The sequence below is a fragment of the Phascolarctos cinereus genome, unplaced genomic scaffold (genome assembly GCF_003287225.1).
Source record: "Phascolarctos cinereus isolate Bilbo 61053 unplaced genomic scaffold, phaCin_HiC Scaffold_1;HRSCAF=81, whole genome shotgun sequence".
NCBI lineage: Eukaryota > Metazoa > Chordata > Mammalia > Diprotodontia > Phascolarctidae > Phascolarctos > Phascolarctos cinereus.
The window spans coordinates 202,313,034-202,332,659 of NW_027555514.1; the positions used below are offsets into that span (position 1 = coordinate 202,313,034).

The window sequence follows — 19,626 nt, forward strand, 5'->3', positions numbered from 1 at the left end:
GTGGGTTAAATGGATCTAAGTAAGTGGATTAAGTGGATCTAATTAAGGGAACTTTCTGGGAGAAAACAAAAGAGAAGGCAAACAGGGTAAATTATATTACAGGAAAAGGCACAAAAACCTATTATAGTAGAGGGAGAGAAGGGAGGGAGATGAGCATTGTTTGAACCTTACTTCTCATCAGATTTGGCTCAAGGAGGGAATAATATAATCAGTTAGGTATAGAAATCTAACTTAACATATGCAGTACCAGGGAAAAGGGAAAGAAAAGGGAAGGAGGATGGAAGGGAGGAAAGAAGTAGTAAGGGTAAGGGGGAAGAAAAGTGAGGGAGCTAATCGAAGGGAGGATGGACTAAGGGAGATGGCAGACAAAAGCAAAACACTAATGAGGAGAGAAAGGGAGAAAGGAGAAAGAAAAGCATAAACAAGGGGCAGGGTGGGGAATAGGATATGGAGAAAGACAGGTAGTAATCATAACTGTGAATGTGAATGAGATGAACTCTCCCATAAAATGGAAGAGGTTAACAGAGTGTATTAAAACCATGAACCCTACAATATGTTGTTTGAAAGAAACACATTTGGAACAGAGAGATACACACAGAGTAAAGGTAAAAGGCTGGAACAGAATATATTATGCTTCAGCCAAAATAAAAAAAAAAGTAGGGGTAGCAATACTGATCTCAGAAAAAGCAAAAGCAAAATTAGACCTGATTAAAAGGGATAAGGAAAGAAACTCCATATTGCTAAAAGTTGCCATAAACGATAAAGTAATATCAATACTAAATGTATATGCACCAAGTGGTATAGCATCCAAATTCTTAGAGAAGTTAAATGAGTTCAAGGGGGAAATACACAGAAAAACTATACTAGTGGGTGACTTCAACCTCCTCCTCTCTGAACTAGATAAATCTAACTACAAAATAAACAAGAAAGAAGTTAAAGAGGTGATTAGAATTTTAGAAAAGTTAGGTATGGTAGACCTCTGGAGAAAATTGAATGGGGATAGAAAGGAATATACCTTTTCCTCAGAGGTACATGGCACCTACACAAAAATTGACCATGTATTAGGGCACAAAAAGCTCACAATCCAATGCAGAAAAGCAGAAATATTAAATGCATCCTTTTCTGATCATGATGCAATAAAAACTACATGTAATAAAAGGCCATGGAAACATAGACTAAAACTTAATTGGAAACTAAATAACCTAATCCAAAAGAATGAGTGCGTCAAACAACAAATCATAGAAACAATCAATAACTCCATCAAAGAAAATGACAATAATGACACAACATACCAAACTCATGGGATGCAGCGAAAGTGGTTCTTAGGGGGAAATTCTATATTGCTAAATGCTTACTTGAACAAAATAAAGAAAGAGGAGATCAATGAATTGGCATGCAACTAAAAAAGCTAGAAAAGGAACAAATTAAATATCCCCAATTAAATACCAAATTAGAAATCCTGAAAATCAAAGGAGAAATCAATAAAATTACAAGTAAGAAAACTATTGAACAATAAATACAATTAAGAGCTGGTTTCATAAAAAAACCCCCAATAAAATAGATAAACCTTTGGCTAATTTGATTAAAAAAAAGAAAGAAGAAAACCAAATTACCAGTATCAAAAATGAAAAGGGTGAATTCACTACCAATGAAGAGGAAATTAAAACAATAATTAGGAGTTATTTTGCCCAACTATATGCCAATAAATCTACGTGAAATGAATGAATATTTACAAAAAATGTAAATTGCCTGGATTAATAGAAAAAAGAAATAAAACAGTTAAATAACCCCATTTTAGAAAAAAGAAATTGAGCAAGCCATCAATGAACTCCCTAAGAAAAAATCTCCAGGGTCAGATGGAGTCAATTTGACCAAACATTTAAGGAACAATAACTATATAAACCATTTGGAAAATAGGCACGGAAGAAGTCCAACCAAATTCCTTTTATGACACAAATATGGTGCTGATACCTAAATCGGGAAAAGTAGAAACAGAGAAAGAAAATTATAGACTAATTTCCTTAATGAATACATATATAAAAATTTTAAATAAAATATTAGCAACGGATTACAGCAACTTATAATGAGGATAATACAGTATGACCAAGTGCAATTTATACCAGGAATGCAGGGCTGGCTCAATATTAGGTAAACTATCAGCATAATTGACCATATCAATAACAAAACCAATAGAAATCATACGATTATCTCAATAGATGCAGAAAAAGCGTTTGACAAAATACAGCACCCATTCCTATTAAAAAACAGTAGAGAATATAGGAATAAATTGAGTTTTCCTTAAAATGGTAAGTAGTATCTATCTAAAATCATCAGCAAGCATTTTATGTAATGGGGATAAGCTAGAAGCTTTCCCAATAAGACAAAGGTGAAGCAAGGATACATATTATCACCTCTGTTATTCAATATTTTACTAGAAATGTTAGCTTTAGCAATAAGAGAAGAAAAGAATTGGAAAAATTAGAACAGGCAATGAGGAAACAAAACTATCCCTCTTTGCAGATGATATGATGGTATACTTAGAGAATCCTAGAGAATCAACTAAAAAATTACCTGGAATAATTAATAACTTTGGCAAAGTTGCAAGATACAAAATAGACCCACATAAATCATTGGCATTTCTATATACTACCAACAAAGCCCAGCAGCAAGAGGTAGAAAAAGAAATTCCATTTAAAATTACTGTAGATAATATAAAATATTTGGGAGTCTCTCTGCCAAGACAAATCCAGGAACTATATGAACTCAATTAAAAAACATTTTTCACTCAGTTAAAGCCAGATCTAAATAACTGGAAAAATATCAGTTGCTCATAGGTAGGCCAAGCTAATATAATAAAAACTAAGTCTTCTTAAATTAATTTACTTATTCAGTGCCACACCAAACTACCAAAAAATATTTTATAGAGCTAGAAAAAATAATAACAAAATTAATCCAGAAGAACAAAGGAATATCAAGAGAATTAATGCAAAAAATACACAAAGGGCAACCAAACTGTGCCTATCCTTTGATCCAGCAAGTTTTTCTGAAGTCTGCCTGCTCATCATTTCTTATGGAACAATAGTTCAGCCAACAATTGTTCAGCCATTCCCCAACTAATGGGTATCCCCTCAGTTTCCAATTCTTTGCCACTACAAAAAGAGCAGCTATAAATATTTTTGTACATGTGATCCCTTTTTTGTGATCTCTTTGAGATACAGATCTAGTAGTAGTATTGCTGGATCAAAGGGTAGGCACAATTTGATTGCCCTTTGTGCATAATTCTAAATTGTTCTCCAGAAAGGTTGGGTCATATTTCCATGCCAGTCATGTTGTGAAAGAAAACAAATTCTATTGGTATTCCCTAGTAAATTCATTTGACCCTGGAGATTTTTTCTTAGGGAGTTCATTGATGGCTTGTTCAATTTCTTTTTTTTCTAAAATGGAGGTAAGCGTTTTATTTCCTTTTCTGTTAATCTGAGCAATTTGTATTTTTGTAAATATTCATTCATTTCACTTAGATTTATTAGCATATAGTTGGGCTCCTAATTATTGTTTTAATTTCCTCTTTATTGGTGGTGAATTCACCCTTTTCATTTTTGATACTGGGAATTTGGTTTTCTTCTTTATTTTTTAAAATCAAATTAACCAAAGGTTTATATATTTTATTGTTTTTTTTCATGAAACTAGCTCTTAGTTTTACTTATTGCTCAATAGTTTTCTTACTTTCAATTCTATTGATTTTTCCTTTGATTTTTGGGATTTCTATTAGGATTTTTTTGCTTTTTTTTAGGCAATTGGAGTTAAGTGACTTGCCCAGAGTCACACAGCTAGTGTCAAGTGTTTGGTCTGAGGCGGCATTTCAACTCAGGTCCTCCTGACTTCAGGGCCGGTGCTCTATCCACTGCACCACCTAGCTGCCCTGGGATTTCTAATTGGGTATTTAATTGGGGATCTTTAATTTGTTCCTTTTCTAGCTTTTTCAATTGTCCAATTCATTGATCTTCTCTTTCTTTATTTTATTCAGGTAAGCATTTAGAGATATAGAATTTCCCCCTAAGAACTGCTTTGGCTGCATCTCATAAGTTTTGGTATGTTGTCTCGTTATTGTCATCGAGAAGGCAAGCAATTTGATATAGGTTATGATACAGGTGCACTCATGCAAAACATATTTCCATGTCAGTCATGTCATAAAAGAAAACAAAAACAAAAAAGGAAAGAACAAGAAAAATAAAGAAAATGAAGAAAAAGTAGGCTTCAATCTGCATTCAAACTCCATTAGTTCTTTCACTGGAGTTTGTACATATAGATCCTTTTCCTTTTTTTTTTTCCATGTCTTTAGGATATAGGCCTAGTAGCAGTATTTCTTGGTCAAAGGTTTTATACCCCCTTGAGCATTGTTTCAAATTGCTCCACAGAATGATTGAATCAGTATACCACTTCACCGGCAGTGTATTAGTGGCTTAATTTTCCCACATCCCCTCCAACATTTTCCTTTTCTGTCATATTAGCTAATCTGATAGGTGTGGGGTGGTAGCTCAGAGTTATTTTAATGACATAATAATAGTCATTATCTTGGATGAAGTTTCTGATTGTTTCTATGATTTGTTGTACTCTCCTGGCCTGTGCTGTGGTCTGTGAGTAACCACAAACACGCTTTTCTTCACTGGAACTGTGACCAGGGTCTCTGTTCCCCTGCAGCCATAAGCTTTGGTGTGCTAGTGCTCTCCTTGCTCTGGGATTCAGACCTGGGATGGTGACCCTAATCCAAGTATGGGCAATGCGACAGAATCCTGCCCCGGTGCAGCAGAAGGACTGCTATAATCTCCCCTTACTGTCTGTGGTCTGAGAGGCCTGGAAAACAGCACTGCCACCACTGATTGAGCTACCCTAAGGCCTACTGCTGGTTTGCTGGGGTGCAGCCTGTGCTGGACTGAGCTCCATTCTCACCCTTGTGCAATAGACCTTTCCTGCTGAACTACTAAATTGTCTTAGGCTGGAAAATTATTTTACCCCAAGCTTTTGTGGGTTCTTCTGCTTCAGAGTTTGTTTTAGGCAATATTTAAAGTTGTTTGGAGGGGTTTGGGAACTCAGGAGAGTCCCTGCCTTTTCTCCACTATCTTTGCCCCACATTTATATTGACATAATTTTCCAGGTTATATTTCTTTTCTTCCTATACGTCTTTTGATACTTCTCTATTTCCTTCATACTTATATTATCTTATATAAAGTAATACTCTATTACATTTAAGTTCAACAATTTGTTTAGTTTTTTTCTCAATTAATGGACATTTAATTCGTGGTTCTAGTTCATTGCTATTACTTTTAAATACTGTTATGAATACTTTGGTGTTAATTATTTCATATTTATCTTGTACATAGCTTGCTTTGTATACATATTTTTACATGCTGTTTCCTCCATTTGATTGTAAGCTTCTTGAAGACAAAGACTTCTGTTCATCTTTTTGTATCTCCAACACTTAGCACAATGCTGGGCACACAGCAGGTGCTTAATAAATGTTTATTGATTGTGTTAATGGAACCTTTTTTTCTGTCTTTTACCTCCTTTCTTTTTCCTCTGCCTACTAAGTAATGAGACATTTTGGATCAAGATTCTACCATCCACGTTACTGATATCTCCCAGCTTTGTTACATCTGCAAACTTAATAAGCAGACTATGCCTATTATAAATATGAAGTGACACTGGAAATAACAGTGTTTCTGAAAGGTAATTTACGGAAAAACTAATGTACTTTCCTTATAATTATTTCTTTCCAAGCTTAATGTTTGCAAAGGTCCGAATCATGTTCATCTATAATCAGTATTCCTCTCTACCTTCTCCAGACCCTCCACACCAAATACCTTGCTACACACACCAGAAACCAGGTCCTGCAGGAACTTCCACCCTAGGGCATGATCAATGACTGCCTCTCCAAAAGCATTATTTTAGGCAAGCCCCCAGTTATGTTTTCCTTTACTCCCTCCTTTTCAGGCATCTCCTCCATAACCTCACCAATTCCCTTGCTATCAGTAAATAAATATTCATTAATTTCCTGCTATGTTCAGGCCCTGTGTTAAGTGCGTGCATGTGTGTGTGTGTGTGTGTGTGTGTGTGTGTGTGTGTGTATTATAAATAGGAAATAATTAACAGAGGGAAGGTACTAGAATATGAGGTGTTGGGGAAGGCTTCCTTTAGAAGACAGGATTTTAGTTAGGACTTAAAGTAAGCCTAGTAGGTAAGTAGTAGGAGAGGAAGAGGGAGAGCATTCCAGGCATGAGGACAACCAGAGAGAATGCCCAATACTGAGAGATGGAATGACTTATTCATGAAAGAGTCAGGAAGCCAGTGTCACTGGATCAATGAGCATACTTCAGAGAATAATGTGTAAGACTAGAAAGGTAGGAAGGGGCTAGATTATGAAGGGCTTTGAATGACAATCAGTGCATTTTCTATTTGGTCCTGGAGGCAACAGGGAGCTACTGGAGTTTTTTGAGTGGGGGAGGGAGGATGACATGGTCACACCTGTGTTTTGGAAAATCACTTTAGTGGCTGAATGGAGGATAGATTGGAGTAGGGAAAGACTTGAGGCAGGCACACTCACCAATAGGCTATTGCAGCAATCTAGACATGAGGTGATTGAGGAACTACACTCAGTTGAGTGGTAGCATCAGAAGAAAGGATGAGGCAAATTCAAGAGATACTGCAAATGTGAAATTGACAGACCTTGGCAAAAACCTGGATATGGGGAGGAGGTGTTGTTTAGAGAGAGTGTCAAAAGTGTCAAGAGGTCAAGGGGAGTGATGATTGAGAAAAGACCATTGGATTAAACAATTAAGAGATAGTAACTTTGGAGGAAGTAGTTTGGGTGGAATGATGAGGTAAGAAGAAAGATTGTAATGGGTTAGGAAGAGAATGAGAGAAAAGTGGAGGCACCTTTTGTAGGCGGTCTTTTTAAAGAATTTAGCTACAAAGGTCAGAAGAAATATAGGATAACAATAGGGATGTTATGATAAAGTGAAATTTGTTTTTTCAGAATAGGGAAGGCATAGGCATGTTTCTAGGCAGTAGGAAATGAACAAGAGGGAGAGATTGAAAATAAGTGAATCAGTGACAGAAGCAACAGAAATTATATTATCATTTCAATAGATGCAGAACAAATTTTTGGCAAAATACAACACTCATTCCTCTTTAAAAAAAAACCAAACTCTAGAAAGAATAGGAATAAATGCAGTCTTCCTTAAAATAACAAGTAGTATCTATACAAAACCATCAGCAAGCATTATCTATAATAGGAATAAGCTAGAAGCTTTCCCAGTAAGATCAGGGGTAAAGCAAGGATGCTCATTATCACCATTATTCAATATTGTACTAGAAATGCTAGTAATAGCAATAAGAACAAAAAGCAATTAAAGGTATTAGAATAGGCAATAAAGAAACAAAACTATAATTTTTTACAGACAATATGATGATATATTTAGAAAACCCTAGAGAATGAACTAAAAGCCAACTGAAATAATTAACAACTTCAGTAAAGTAGCAAGATATAAATTAAACCCACATAAATCATTAGCCTTTTTTTTTTTTATTATCCACAAAATCCAGTAGGAAGAGATACAGAAATTCCATTTAAAATAACTGCAGACAGTATTAAATCCTTGGGCTTTTACCTGCCAAGACAAACTCAGGAACTATATGAATACAGTTACAAAGCACTTTTCAGACAGATAATGACAGATCTAAACTACTGGAGAAATGTTAATTGCTCATAGGCAAGCCGAGCCAATGTAATCAAAATGACAACTAAATTTTAATTTAAAATTAAATTAAAATTAAATTTTATTAAACTTAAATTTAAATTTAAAAAATTTAATTTAAATTAATTTGCTTATTCAGTGCCATACCATTGAAAACTACCAAAAATTATTTTATGAAGCTAGAAAAATTATAACACAATTTATCTGGAAGGACAAAAGTTCAAGAATATAAAAAAATCAATGAAAAAAATGTGAAAGATGATGGCCTAGCAGTAACAGAACTCGAACTATATCACAAAATGATAATCATTAAAACAATCTGGCACTGGCTAAGAAATAGGGTGATGGACACAACATCAAATGGCCATAGTATTCTAGTGTTTGATAAATGCAAAGATACAAGCTTTGGGGGAGAAAATTCACTACTTGACAAAAATAAGTGGGAAAACTAGAAAGCAGTTTCACAGAAACAAGGTATAGACCAACATCTCACACCATGTACCAAAATAAGGTCAAAATAGATACACAATATACAAATAAAGAGTGATATCATAAGCAAATTTGGGGAGCATGGAATAGTTTACCTTTCAGATCTATGGATAAGGGAAGAAATTATGACCAAACAAGAGATAGAGAGCATTATGGGATGTAAAATAGATAATTTTGATTATATTAAATTAAAAAGTTTTTGCACAACCAAAACCAAGGCAGACAAGATTAGAAGGAAAACAGGAACCTGAGGGGAAAATTATAGTAAGTTTCTCTGATAAAGGCCTCATTTCTCAAACACATATAGAGCTGAGTCAAATTTATAAGAATAAAAATCATTCACCAATTCATAAGTAGTAAAGGATTTGAGCAGGCAGTTTTCAGAAGAAAAAATCAAAGCTATTTATAGTCATAAGAAAAAATGTTCTAAATTACCATTGACTAAAGAAATGCAAATCAAAACAAATCTAAGGTTCCATCTCACCCCTATCAGATTGGTTAATATGACAAAAAGGAAAAGGATAAATGTTGGAGGGGATGTCAGAAAATTGGGACACTAATGCACTGTTGGAGAGTTGTGAACTAGTCCAACCTTTCTGGAGAAGAATTTGGCCTATGTCCAAATGGCCACAAAACTCTGCATACCTTTTAACCCAGCAATACCACTACTAGGTCTCTATCCCAAAGAGATTTTTAAAAAAGGGGATAAAATCTTATTTTGCAACATAACTAATATGGAAATATGTTTACATGACTGTACATGTATCAAGTGCTTGCCTTCTCAAGGGCATGGGAGGAGAGGAAGTGAGGGAGGCAATTTGGAACTCAAAAGTTACAAAAAATGAATATTAAAATTTGTTTCTACGTGTAATTAAGAAAAAAAAGGAAAATTAGGGAGTGGGGATGTTGGGGAGGCAATCTTTTGGAAGAGACAAGATGGAATGGGGTCACTTAAACAAATAAAGGGGGGGAGCAGCTAGGTGGTACGGTAGATAGAGCACTGGCCCTGGAGTCAGGAGGACCTGAGTTCAAATGTGACCTCAGACACATAATACTTCCTACCTGTGTGACTCTGGGCAAGTCACTTAACTCCAAATGCCCCACTAAAAACAAAAAACAAAAAACCCCAAAAAACAAGTAAAGGGGTAACACTACTTTATCATGTGAGACAGGAGTGAAAGAAGAGAAAGTGGTAGAAGGCACCAGAGCAGTAGGCAATATGAAAGAAAGGAAAATAGGCTTCTTAAACTTATTTGTGTCATGGATCCCTTTGGTAGTCTGGTGGAGTCTAAGGATGCCTTATCAGAATAGTGTTTTTAATTGCATAAAACAAAATTATATGGGATTACCAAATTAATTCTTAATTGTTAACTCCTTAAGAGTACTCTTTGTGGCAAAGCACTTAGCACAGTGCCTACCATATAGTAGGCACTTAGTACTGACTGTTTGAAATACGGTTATCAAAATGTTTGTTAAAAAGTTCATAAACTGAGGCAGCTAGGTGACGCAATGGATAGAGCTCTGGCCTTGAAGTCAGGAGGACCTGAGTTCAAATCTGTCCTCAGACACCTTATGCTTACTAGCTGTGTGACCCTGGGCAAGTCACTTAACCCCAACTGCCTCATCAAAAAGCAAAAACAAAAAAAAAAGTTCATAAACTCCAGGTTAAGAACTCCTGAATTATTTCTTCCTAACTTCAGGTCTAACACTTCATCCTGACTCTGCCTGTCCCCTACATTTCCTGTTTCAAACTTTTTTTTCTAAATAAAAATCACCTTATCTCCACTGCCAAATTTTTTAAGAAACCAGATTTTGGTGCTGGTAGTAGGGCAAGATTTAAAAAAACAAACTACTGAAGTCCTATAATCTGTTTCTGTTTTCTATATTACACTTTTATAAGCGTTATGGCAAACTGAGAAAAATTCAATATTGTCTTCTCAGCAAGGGTCTAGGACACATGTCTAGCTCTATGAGAGGCTTGAACCCTTTAGTACAAAGCCTATAATCTTATCAATTTAGTTGGAGTATTCATCTACTTTATCAGATCACCAGTGATCATACTTATTACATACAAATGTTGACATTTAGCAAGCTCTTTGCAACCAGGAGTATTATTAGCCTTTTGACAGAGCATCAGGTACTACGGTTAATACTCCTTTTAGCTGAGGGAGTTCCCACTGTCTAGGTAGGGCAGGAAGAGAAACTTGGGAAAGCTTTCGATCTTGTTGTTGAGGTAGTTGGACTTATGTTCCTGTTGATCCAAATTCTAACTAAGCAAGCATTGCAACAGAAATAAAATTATAAGTGGTAGTTTGGTGTAGTCAAAACATTATCTTTAATATGACATTTTTAGTACATTTGAATAGATTTTTGTGGGCTGCTCCAGGAATTTATTCACCATTCATAAAAAGATTGGGTCTATGAGAAAAAGAGTTCTGAGTTCCAACTGCTTTCTCTAGAATAAACTTTTGTAACAAAATCTGTTTTTAAGTTGAAGACTAGCTATATATTTAAAGTTCTAGACTCCTAGAAGAAAATTTAAAAGGAAGAGGTTTTATCCATGCATAAACAATGATGATTCACATTTTGACAAATAAAGAACATATCATATTATGCAGGAAATCACGAATGGATAGGCAGAAGGTGAAATGGAAAGAAACTCAAACCAACTTTTTTTTAAATCACGGAAAGCAAATGTAATCTAATTGTGAATTACACTAGAATTTAGACCTACAATAAGTCTAAAATTTATGTTATTCTTTAGTATAGAAAATAATGTTTCTCAAATTTCCTTTCTTGAATAATTTGGAATAATATGATTCTATATTTGCTTCCACAGAATCTTCAAATAAGAAAACATAAATTACTTTATGAACATTGTCTTTCAAGCAAGTATGAAATATGCATAAAATGAGCACTTCTCATTTTAACAGTACCCTTGAGTATAAATAAAAGTAATAAAAGGAAAAAATGCTTTCATAATATCAAAACTGCTTTCACAATGTTATCTTCTAAATTTCCAGTTATCCCAGTGGAAATCAATATAATTTTTTTAAATGACTATACTTTGGGGGGAGGGGAGAGGGCATTCAATTTATCTGGTTCACTTAAGAGACTAACAGTGGTCAAGTATTTAATAGACTTGGAATATTCCTTTTTATATTTCTCCCTGTTTATTAGAAACTTTACAATTGAATTTCCAGACCAGTAACTTACCTGCTAAGCTACCAAGTGTAAGTTTTCTTCGGCCCACTTTCTCAACAAGCCAGACTCCTACTAGTGTGAAGATGAAATTTGTGAAAGCTGTAACTGAGGCTAGCCATATCGCAAGTCTATCATCTTCAACTCCTGACATCTGCAAAATGGTAGCACTGTAATACCTATAAGGTAAGAACAGAAACAGGAATTTTTTTCTTGTAGTTATGTCAGTAAGAGACAAAGTCAGCCAGATATAAAACTGCATTTGAACTCACCTCATAAACTCTGGGAGTATCTGTAGTAATAATGACAAATTAACCATAACTTGGTGTAGAGACTAGAACTATAGAATGAGAGATGGAGTCACAAGCATTGCTAGTGTGTTGATTTGTTTTTTGGATACTACATTAGAAATGAAGACAAAAGATAGGAGCTAGGGGGCAGTAGGTTAGCAGGTACTGCTTTGTTGTATGTCCTTCATTCTTGAAGAAGACCATGACATCAGGGAGTGGTGTCATGACACACAAGTGAATTGGATTTAAGTGAGGGAGGGCTGTCCAAAGTTACCAGCCTCACTTTCTCCTCTGAAGCTATGTGGGTCCAGTGGCCAAATGTGGATCAGGACAATTAGAGATGACCCAGGATGCAGTGGGGGAACCTTGGCCTTGTCAAGCTAAGATCTTTAACAGGTCTCAGTTTGACGGAGGCAGTGCCCACTCAGTGGTCAAGGCTTAATAAAATGAGGCAAAGAATGGCCTCTTTTAAAAAAAGAATAGGTCTGGGAGGGGAGGACCTTCAGGGTTTCTGGCCAAAACAGAAACAACTGTTGTTTACATCCATTCTGAGCCAATCAGGGCCCAAACAGTGACCAAGGAGAGCTAGGTCTGGGACCAGAGTAATCTGGGGCTAAGGTTGGTCTTAAAGAGAAAAGAACAACAACAACAAAACCCCACAAAACAGAAGTTTCAGAGACAGGCAAAAAACAAAGCAATCAATAAAATAGTATTGGGTCAGCTAGGTGGCACAGTGAATAGAGCAACGGCCCTGGAGTCAGGAGGACCTGGGTTCAAATCCAGCCTCAGACATATAACACTCACTAGCTGTGTGACTTTGGGCAAGTCACTTAACCCCAACTGCCTCATACAAAAAAGAAATGTATATATTCACATGTATATATACATATATGTTATTAAAGTAAACAGAAAAGTGCTGAGGGAAATATAAGTAGAGGAAATTTGTCAGTACTTTGTTATGTATATTTATGTATTTCATAAAAGCAAAGTGTATATAACAGGTTGACAGTTTGTATGCTTTTTTTGTTTTCCTTTATCTGATAAATGTTTGTTGATTATTAAGCTCACAATAAAAAGAAAATGTAATTTTAAAAGATACATTTATCTTATACTGAACTGTTAAAAATATTAGATGCTTGGAAATTTTGTTATAAGACAGAACTTAACTAAAACATTTCACAAAGATAGATTTTTTTTGAAGTTGAGTTTTTATATTTACATGGTATGATAGGATCATGATCAACCAGGGTTCCCCCTGCCATATAGTGTGATAGCATCATTGTTTCCTTGATGATACTTCTTTCTTCCAACCCACAATATGGGGAGGCTTTACCTAAATAAGAAGACAAAGCTGCCCTTAGGATCAAGATGACTTATGTGACTGGCCCCAGCTTTCTAAATGTAACTTAATTTTCCACTATTCCCCTCCATCACACCCCTCCCCTCAAGCCAATTTGGAGAAAGCCAAGGACAAAATTCCCCCCTAGAAATTAATTGGCCTAGGCTTCATCAATGCAGCCTTCTGATAATCTAAGGGGAAAAAAAGCCCCAGGAACATGGAATCTAGGCTCCTTGGACTTGGTGCATTTGTGTTACTCCATGTAAGTAATTCACCTGCCCTGATGACCAGATGAATATATGGAAATGAGAAGCTCCACTGAGAGAAGCTAATTGCTAAGCATTTTTGCTATGGTAGAGTCAAGTAAACCTCCTCTTGCTAAACATTTAATGACTAGTGAATGTATCATTTCATCTTCAAATGGGGCCTGAACTAAGCAAAAGAGTACTGGCCTTCAAGCCCCATCTTCAACAATTGGTTTAGTCAGCAAAGGGCCATGACACCTTATCACTCCCAGACAGAGCTTTGAGTGTGGCTCCTGAAACCTAGCATTGAAAAGGAAGTAATCAATGCTGGCATTGGGGGCGGGGGTGGGGAAACCTGTGGCCTCCAGGCCTTTTGAGGCCCTTTGACTGAATCAAAACTTCACAGAACAAATCCCCCTTAATAAAAGGATTTGTTCTGTAAAACTAGGACTCAGTCAAAAGGCCCCACTTGAAAATCTACAGGGCCACATGTGGCCTTAAGGCCAAAAGTTCCCCACTCCTACAGCCCATAAGGGTGTCAGTAAAACTGCACAGGGAAATTCAGCACCCAGGCCTGGCAGGTGGCACAATGAACAGATTCCTAAGAGAAGAGTCAGGAATACTGACTTCAAATCCAGCCTTAGACACTTGGTAGCTGTGTGACTCTGGACAAATCACTTAATCTCTGTTTGCCCCACTTTCCTCATCTGTAAAATGGGAATAATAATAGCATCTATGTCCCAGGGTTGTTGTGAGGATCAAATAAGATAATAGTAATGTCTGGTACATAGTAAGTGCTATATAAATGTTAACTTTTTTTTTTAAGATTAATGTAAAGGTATGAGGGGCTTTGAATGCCAAATACAGGATTTTATATTCTGGAGGTGACAGCAAGCCACTGGAGTTTATTGAGTATGGAGGTGACATGATCAGACTTCTATCTTGGAAAGATTACTTTGCCAGCTGAGTGGAGGATAGACTGGAATGGGGAAAAAACTGTGACAGACAACAGAGGTTGCAGAGAAGATCACTAGGAATGAGGACTGACCATTAGATTTGGCTATCAAAAGATTGCTATTAATTTTGGAGAGAGCAGTTCTGGTTGAACTTTGCAAACTTTGGTTGGCAAAGATACTAGGGTGGTTTGCAATTTCCTTCTACAGCTTACTTTACAAATGAGGAATTGAGGCAAATAGGGTTAAGTGACTTACCCAGGGTCACACAGTTAGGACATGTCTGAGGCTGGATTTGAACTCACGAACATGAGTCTTTCTGATTCTAAGACAATGTGCCACTTAGCTGCCCCTAGTGAGTTAATTAGAGAGATGAAAAAGAATTGCCTGGCAGCTGTGAGGTCCCAGTTGAGTTGTGTAACATAAATATGTAGTGGACCCAGTCAGGACATTTTCATGCTTTTTCTCCACCTTCATTCAGCAGTACATATATAGGAGCAATGGTAGTAAAAGGTAGAAGAAATCTAAGGCTGAGGCAATTTGATAGGGTAAGATAGTTGATATATTAAAGGGTCAAGGGACTCAAGAGATAAGGACAGGGTAGAGTTGAACCTGTTCCCTAAGAAGTCAAAATGAGGAAAAGAGAAGTGGGTGGCTCTTGCAAAGGTGATGGCTTGGAGGAGAACTGAGAGATCAAAGGATTGGAGGACATGGTGTTGACAAAGAACAGATTTGGAGGGGGGAGGGTGGAGCCAAAATGTCAGAGTAAAGGCAGGGACTCGCCTGAGCTCTCCCCCAAACTCCTCCAAATACCTTTTTAAAATGACCCTAAACAAATTCTAGAGCAACAGAACCCACACAAAAAAATGGAGTAAAACAAATTTCCAGTCCAAGACCACTTGGAAGGTTAGTAGGTAAGGAAAAGGTGAGAAAAGCACAATTCAGTATGGGCCAGGCCAGCATAGACCTGGCCAGCAAACTGAGAGCAGACCTCAGGGCAACTGAATCATTGGCAGCTGTGGTGGTTTACAGACATATCATCCCACAGATGCCAAGACAACTTGAATGATGAGTAGCAAGAGTCTGTCCCACCTAGGTGAGAGTGGAACACAGTCCAGCGCAGCTCTGGCCACAGCAAACCAGCAGCAGGCCTTAGGATTGACTGAATCAGAAGCAGCTGCTTCTGGATCTCTCAGTCTAAAGAGTTCTTTTTGTTAGCACGGGGACAGGACTCTGTTCCTTTGCACACACTTGGATCCGAGTTACAGGAGGAGCACTAGGATAGCAGAGCTTGCGACCACAGTGCAGGGAGAACCCTCCTCACAGTTCCAGGGCAGAAAAGAGTGCTTGTGGTCACTCACAGACCAGGGCATAGGTCAGGAGAGTAGTAAACACCTGTCCTTAGAAGAACTGAAAACTTACAGGTCCCTAGAAGTATTTCTGAAAACAGCTGCACAAAACCCTGGAAGCTTGAGACAGTGCACCTTCCAACCTGCAAGCAGAGACCTACTTTATCAAAGAGTTAAAAATTAAGTAATAGGCTGGGGGAAATGGGCAAATGTTGGGAAAAAAAACCTTTGACTATAGACAGTTAATATGGTGACAAGGAAGATCAAAATACATACTCAGAAGAAGACAACAACATCAAAGCTCCTACATCCAAAGCCTCCAGGAAAAATATGAATTGGTCTCAGGCCACATAAAATCTCAAAAAGGATTTGGAAATAAAGTAAAAGAGGTAAAGGGATAATCAAGAAGAGAAATGAGTGAAGCAAGAAAATCATGAAAAATAAGTCAACACCTCAGTAAAGGAGATACAAGAAAATACTTAAGAAAATAACACCTTAAAAAACAAACTAGAGTGGATAGAGCACTGCCCCTGGATTTAGGAAGACCTGAGTTCAAATACAGCCTCAGACATATAACACTTACTAGCTGTGTGACTCTGAGCAAGTCACTTAACCCCCACTGCCTAAAAAACAAAAAACAAAAACAAACAAACAAAAAGCATAATTGGCCAAATGGAAAAGGAAGTCCAGAAGCTCACTGAAGAAAATAATTCCACAAAAATCAGAATGGAGCAAATAGAAGCTGATGACTTTATAAGAAATCAAGAACTAAAAGAATGAAAAAATGGAAGGCAATGTGAAATATCTCATTGGAAAAAAAATTACTTAGAAAACAGATCCAAGAGAGATAATTTTAAAATTGCTGAACTACCTGAAACCCTGATCAAAAAAAGATCCTAGGTGTCATCTTTCAAGAAATTATCGGGTTCCCCTTTCAGGACCCAAGATGGTGGAGTAAAAAGTAAATTGTTCTCACTCTCCCTTATTGACCTCTGAAAGCCCAGAAAAGATTAATTAAGTGGTGAAAAGGGATTGAACTGGGAGAAGAGGAAGGGAAGAGGCAGGAAAAGGCAAATTATACCATGTGAAAAGGCACAAAAACCTAATACAGAAGAGAGAAAGAAGGGAGAGAGATGAGCATTGTTTGAACTTTATTCTCACCAGATTTCATTTGAAGAGGGAATAAAATAATCAGTTAGGTATAGAAATCTAACTTACCCTATAGGAAGTAGGAGAGGAAAGGGAAAAGAAAAAGGAGGAGGTGAATAGAAGGGAGAGAAGAAATAGGAAGTGTAAAAGGGAAGAAAAAGGGGGTCTAATAGAAGGGAGGGCAAACTGAGGGAGGCAGTGGTTGAAAACAAAACTGTATTGAGGAGGGTTATGGAGAAAAAAGAGAGAAAGCATAAACAGTGGGGAAATAGGATGGAGAGGAAGACACAAATAGTAATCATAACTGTGAATGTGAATGGGATGAACTTTCCCATAAAACAGAAATAGATAGCAGAGTGGATTAAGAACCATAATCCTGCAATATGTTGTTTACAAGAAACATATTGGAAGCTAGGGGATACACATAGAGTAAAAGTAAAAGGCTAGAGCAGAATATATTATGCTTCAGTTGAAGTAAAAAAAAAAAGCAGGGGTAGCAATCCTGATCTCAAGACAAATTGAAAGCAAAAATGTATCTAATTAAAAAAGATAAGGAAGGAAACTACATCCTGCTAAAAGGTACCATGGACAATGAAGTAAAATATCATTACTCAACATATATGCACCAAGTGGTATAGCATCCAAATTCTTAAAGGAGAAGGTAAGGGAGATACAGGAAGAAAAAAGATAGCAAAACTATACTAAAGGGGGACCTCAACCACCCCCTCTCAGACCTAGATAAATCTAACCACAAAATAAGCAAAAAAGAAGTTAAGGAAGTGAATAGAATTTTAGAAAAGTTAGCTTTGGTAGACCTCCGGAGAAAACTGAATGGAGATAGAAAGGAGTATACTTTTTTCTCAGAGGCACATGGCACCTACACAAAAATTAACCATGTACCCTAGTACATAGAGCATAAAAACATCACAATTGAATTCAGAAAGGCAGAAATACTAAATGCATCCTTTTCAGATCACAATTCAATAAAAATTACACCTAATAATGAACAATGGAAAGATAAGACTAAAAATTAATTAGAAACAAAATAATCTAATCCTAAAAAATGAGTGGGTCAAACAACAAATCATAGAAACAATCAATACCTTCATCCAAGAGAATGACAATAATGAGACAACATACTAAAACTTATGGGACACAGCAAAAGTGGCCCTTAGGAGAAGTTTTGTATCTCTAAATGCTTACTTGAATAAAATAGAGAAAGAAAAGATCAATGAATTGGGCATGCAACTAAAAAAAGCTAAAAAAAAACAAATTAAAAATCCCTAATTAAATACCAAATTAGAAATTCTGAAAAGCAAATAGAGATTAACAAAATTGAAATTAAGAAAATTATTGAACTAATAAATAAAACTAAGAGCTGGTTTTATGAAAAAAATCAATAAAGTAGACAAACCTTTGGTTAATTTGATTTAAAAAAAAGAAAACCAAATTACCAGTATCAAAAATGAAAAAGGTGAATTTACCACCAATGAAAAGAAGATCAAAACAATAATTAGGAGCTATTTTGCCCAACTGTATGTCAATAAATTTGACAATCAGTGAAATGGATGAATATTTACAAAAATATAAACTGCCCAGATTAATGGAAGAGGAAAAAAAACACTTAAACCACTCCATTTCAGAAAAAACAACTGACTAAGCCATCAATGAATATCTAAGAAAAAATTCTCAGGATCAGATGGATTTACAAATGAATTCTATCATACATTTAAAGAACAATTAATTCCAATACTACATAGATTATTTGGGAAAATATGTGGAGTCCTACCAAATTCTTTTTATAATACAGATATAGTGCTGATACCTAAACCAGGAAGAGCAAAAAAAGAGAAAGACAATTTTCCTGATGAATGTAGATGCAAAAAAATTAAATCAAATGTTAGCAAAGAGATTACAACAATGTATCTAGAGGACAATACACTATGACCAGGTTATATTTATACCGGGAATGTAGGACTGGTTCAATATTAGGAAAACTATCAGCATAACTGACAATATCAACAGCAAAACTAACAGAAATCATATGATTATCTCAAGAGATGCAGAAAAAGCATTTGACAAAATACACCACCCATTCCTATTAAAAACACTGGAGAGCATAGGAATAAATGGAGTCTTCCTTAAAACGATAGATAGCATCTATCAAAAACCATCAACAAGCATTATATGTAATGGGGATAAGCTGGAAGCATTTCCAATAAGATCAGGGGTGAAAGACGGATGCCCATTATCACCACTGTTATTCAATATTGCACTAGAAATGTCAGCTACAGCAATTAGAGAAGAAAAAGAAATTGGAGGAATTAGAATAGGCAAAGAAGAAACAAAGCTAGCCTAGCGTTCTTCACAGATGATACGATGGTATACTTAGATAATCCTAAAGAATCAAGTAAAAAATCATTTGAAATTTAGTAAAGTTGCAAGATATAAAATAAACCCACACAAATCATCAGCATTTCTACATATTACTAACAAAGCCCAACAGCAAAAGATAGAAAGAGAAACTCCATTTAAAATTACTGTAGACATTATAAAACATTTAGGAGTCTATCTACCCAAACACACAAACAAATAAACAACCCAGGAGCCATATGAACAGGAGCAGTAATCGTGATCTCGGACCAAGTTAAAGTTAAAATAGATTTAATCAAACGAGAAAAACAGAGAAACTACAATCTGCGTCAGCCATATTGATCAATGTTGTTTTAGACTACTTAAAACAAGTAGACAGCAAAAGGTGGGAATATCGCTGTGGTATAGGAAATGACAAGTTGGTGGATTTGAAAAGTAGGGAAAGACTTGGGACTTATGAAGGTTACCCGCCCTCAAAGAAACAGAG

General features: G+C 36.1%; 1 protein-coding gene across 1 annotated transcript in view; it reads right to left on the reverse strand.

Moving 5' to 3' along the window:
• SLC2A13 (solute carrier family 2 member 13) overlaps positions 1 to 19,626 on the reverse strand; it is a 224,377-nt gene that overhangs the window by 121,923 nt on the left and 82,828 nt on the right. Inside the window, exon 5 of the mRNA XM_020973712.2 lies at positions 11,457 to 11,620. Within this exon, the coding sequence (XP_020829371.1) occupies positions 11,457 to 11,620 (164 nt within the window). The remainder of the gene's footprint in view (positions 1 to 11,456; positions 11,621 to 19,626) is intronic.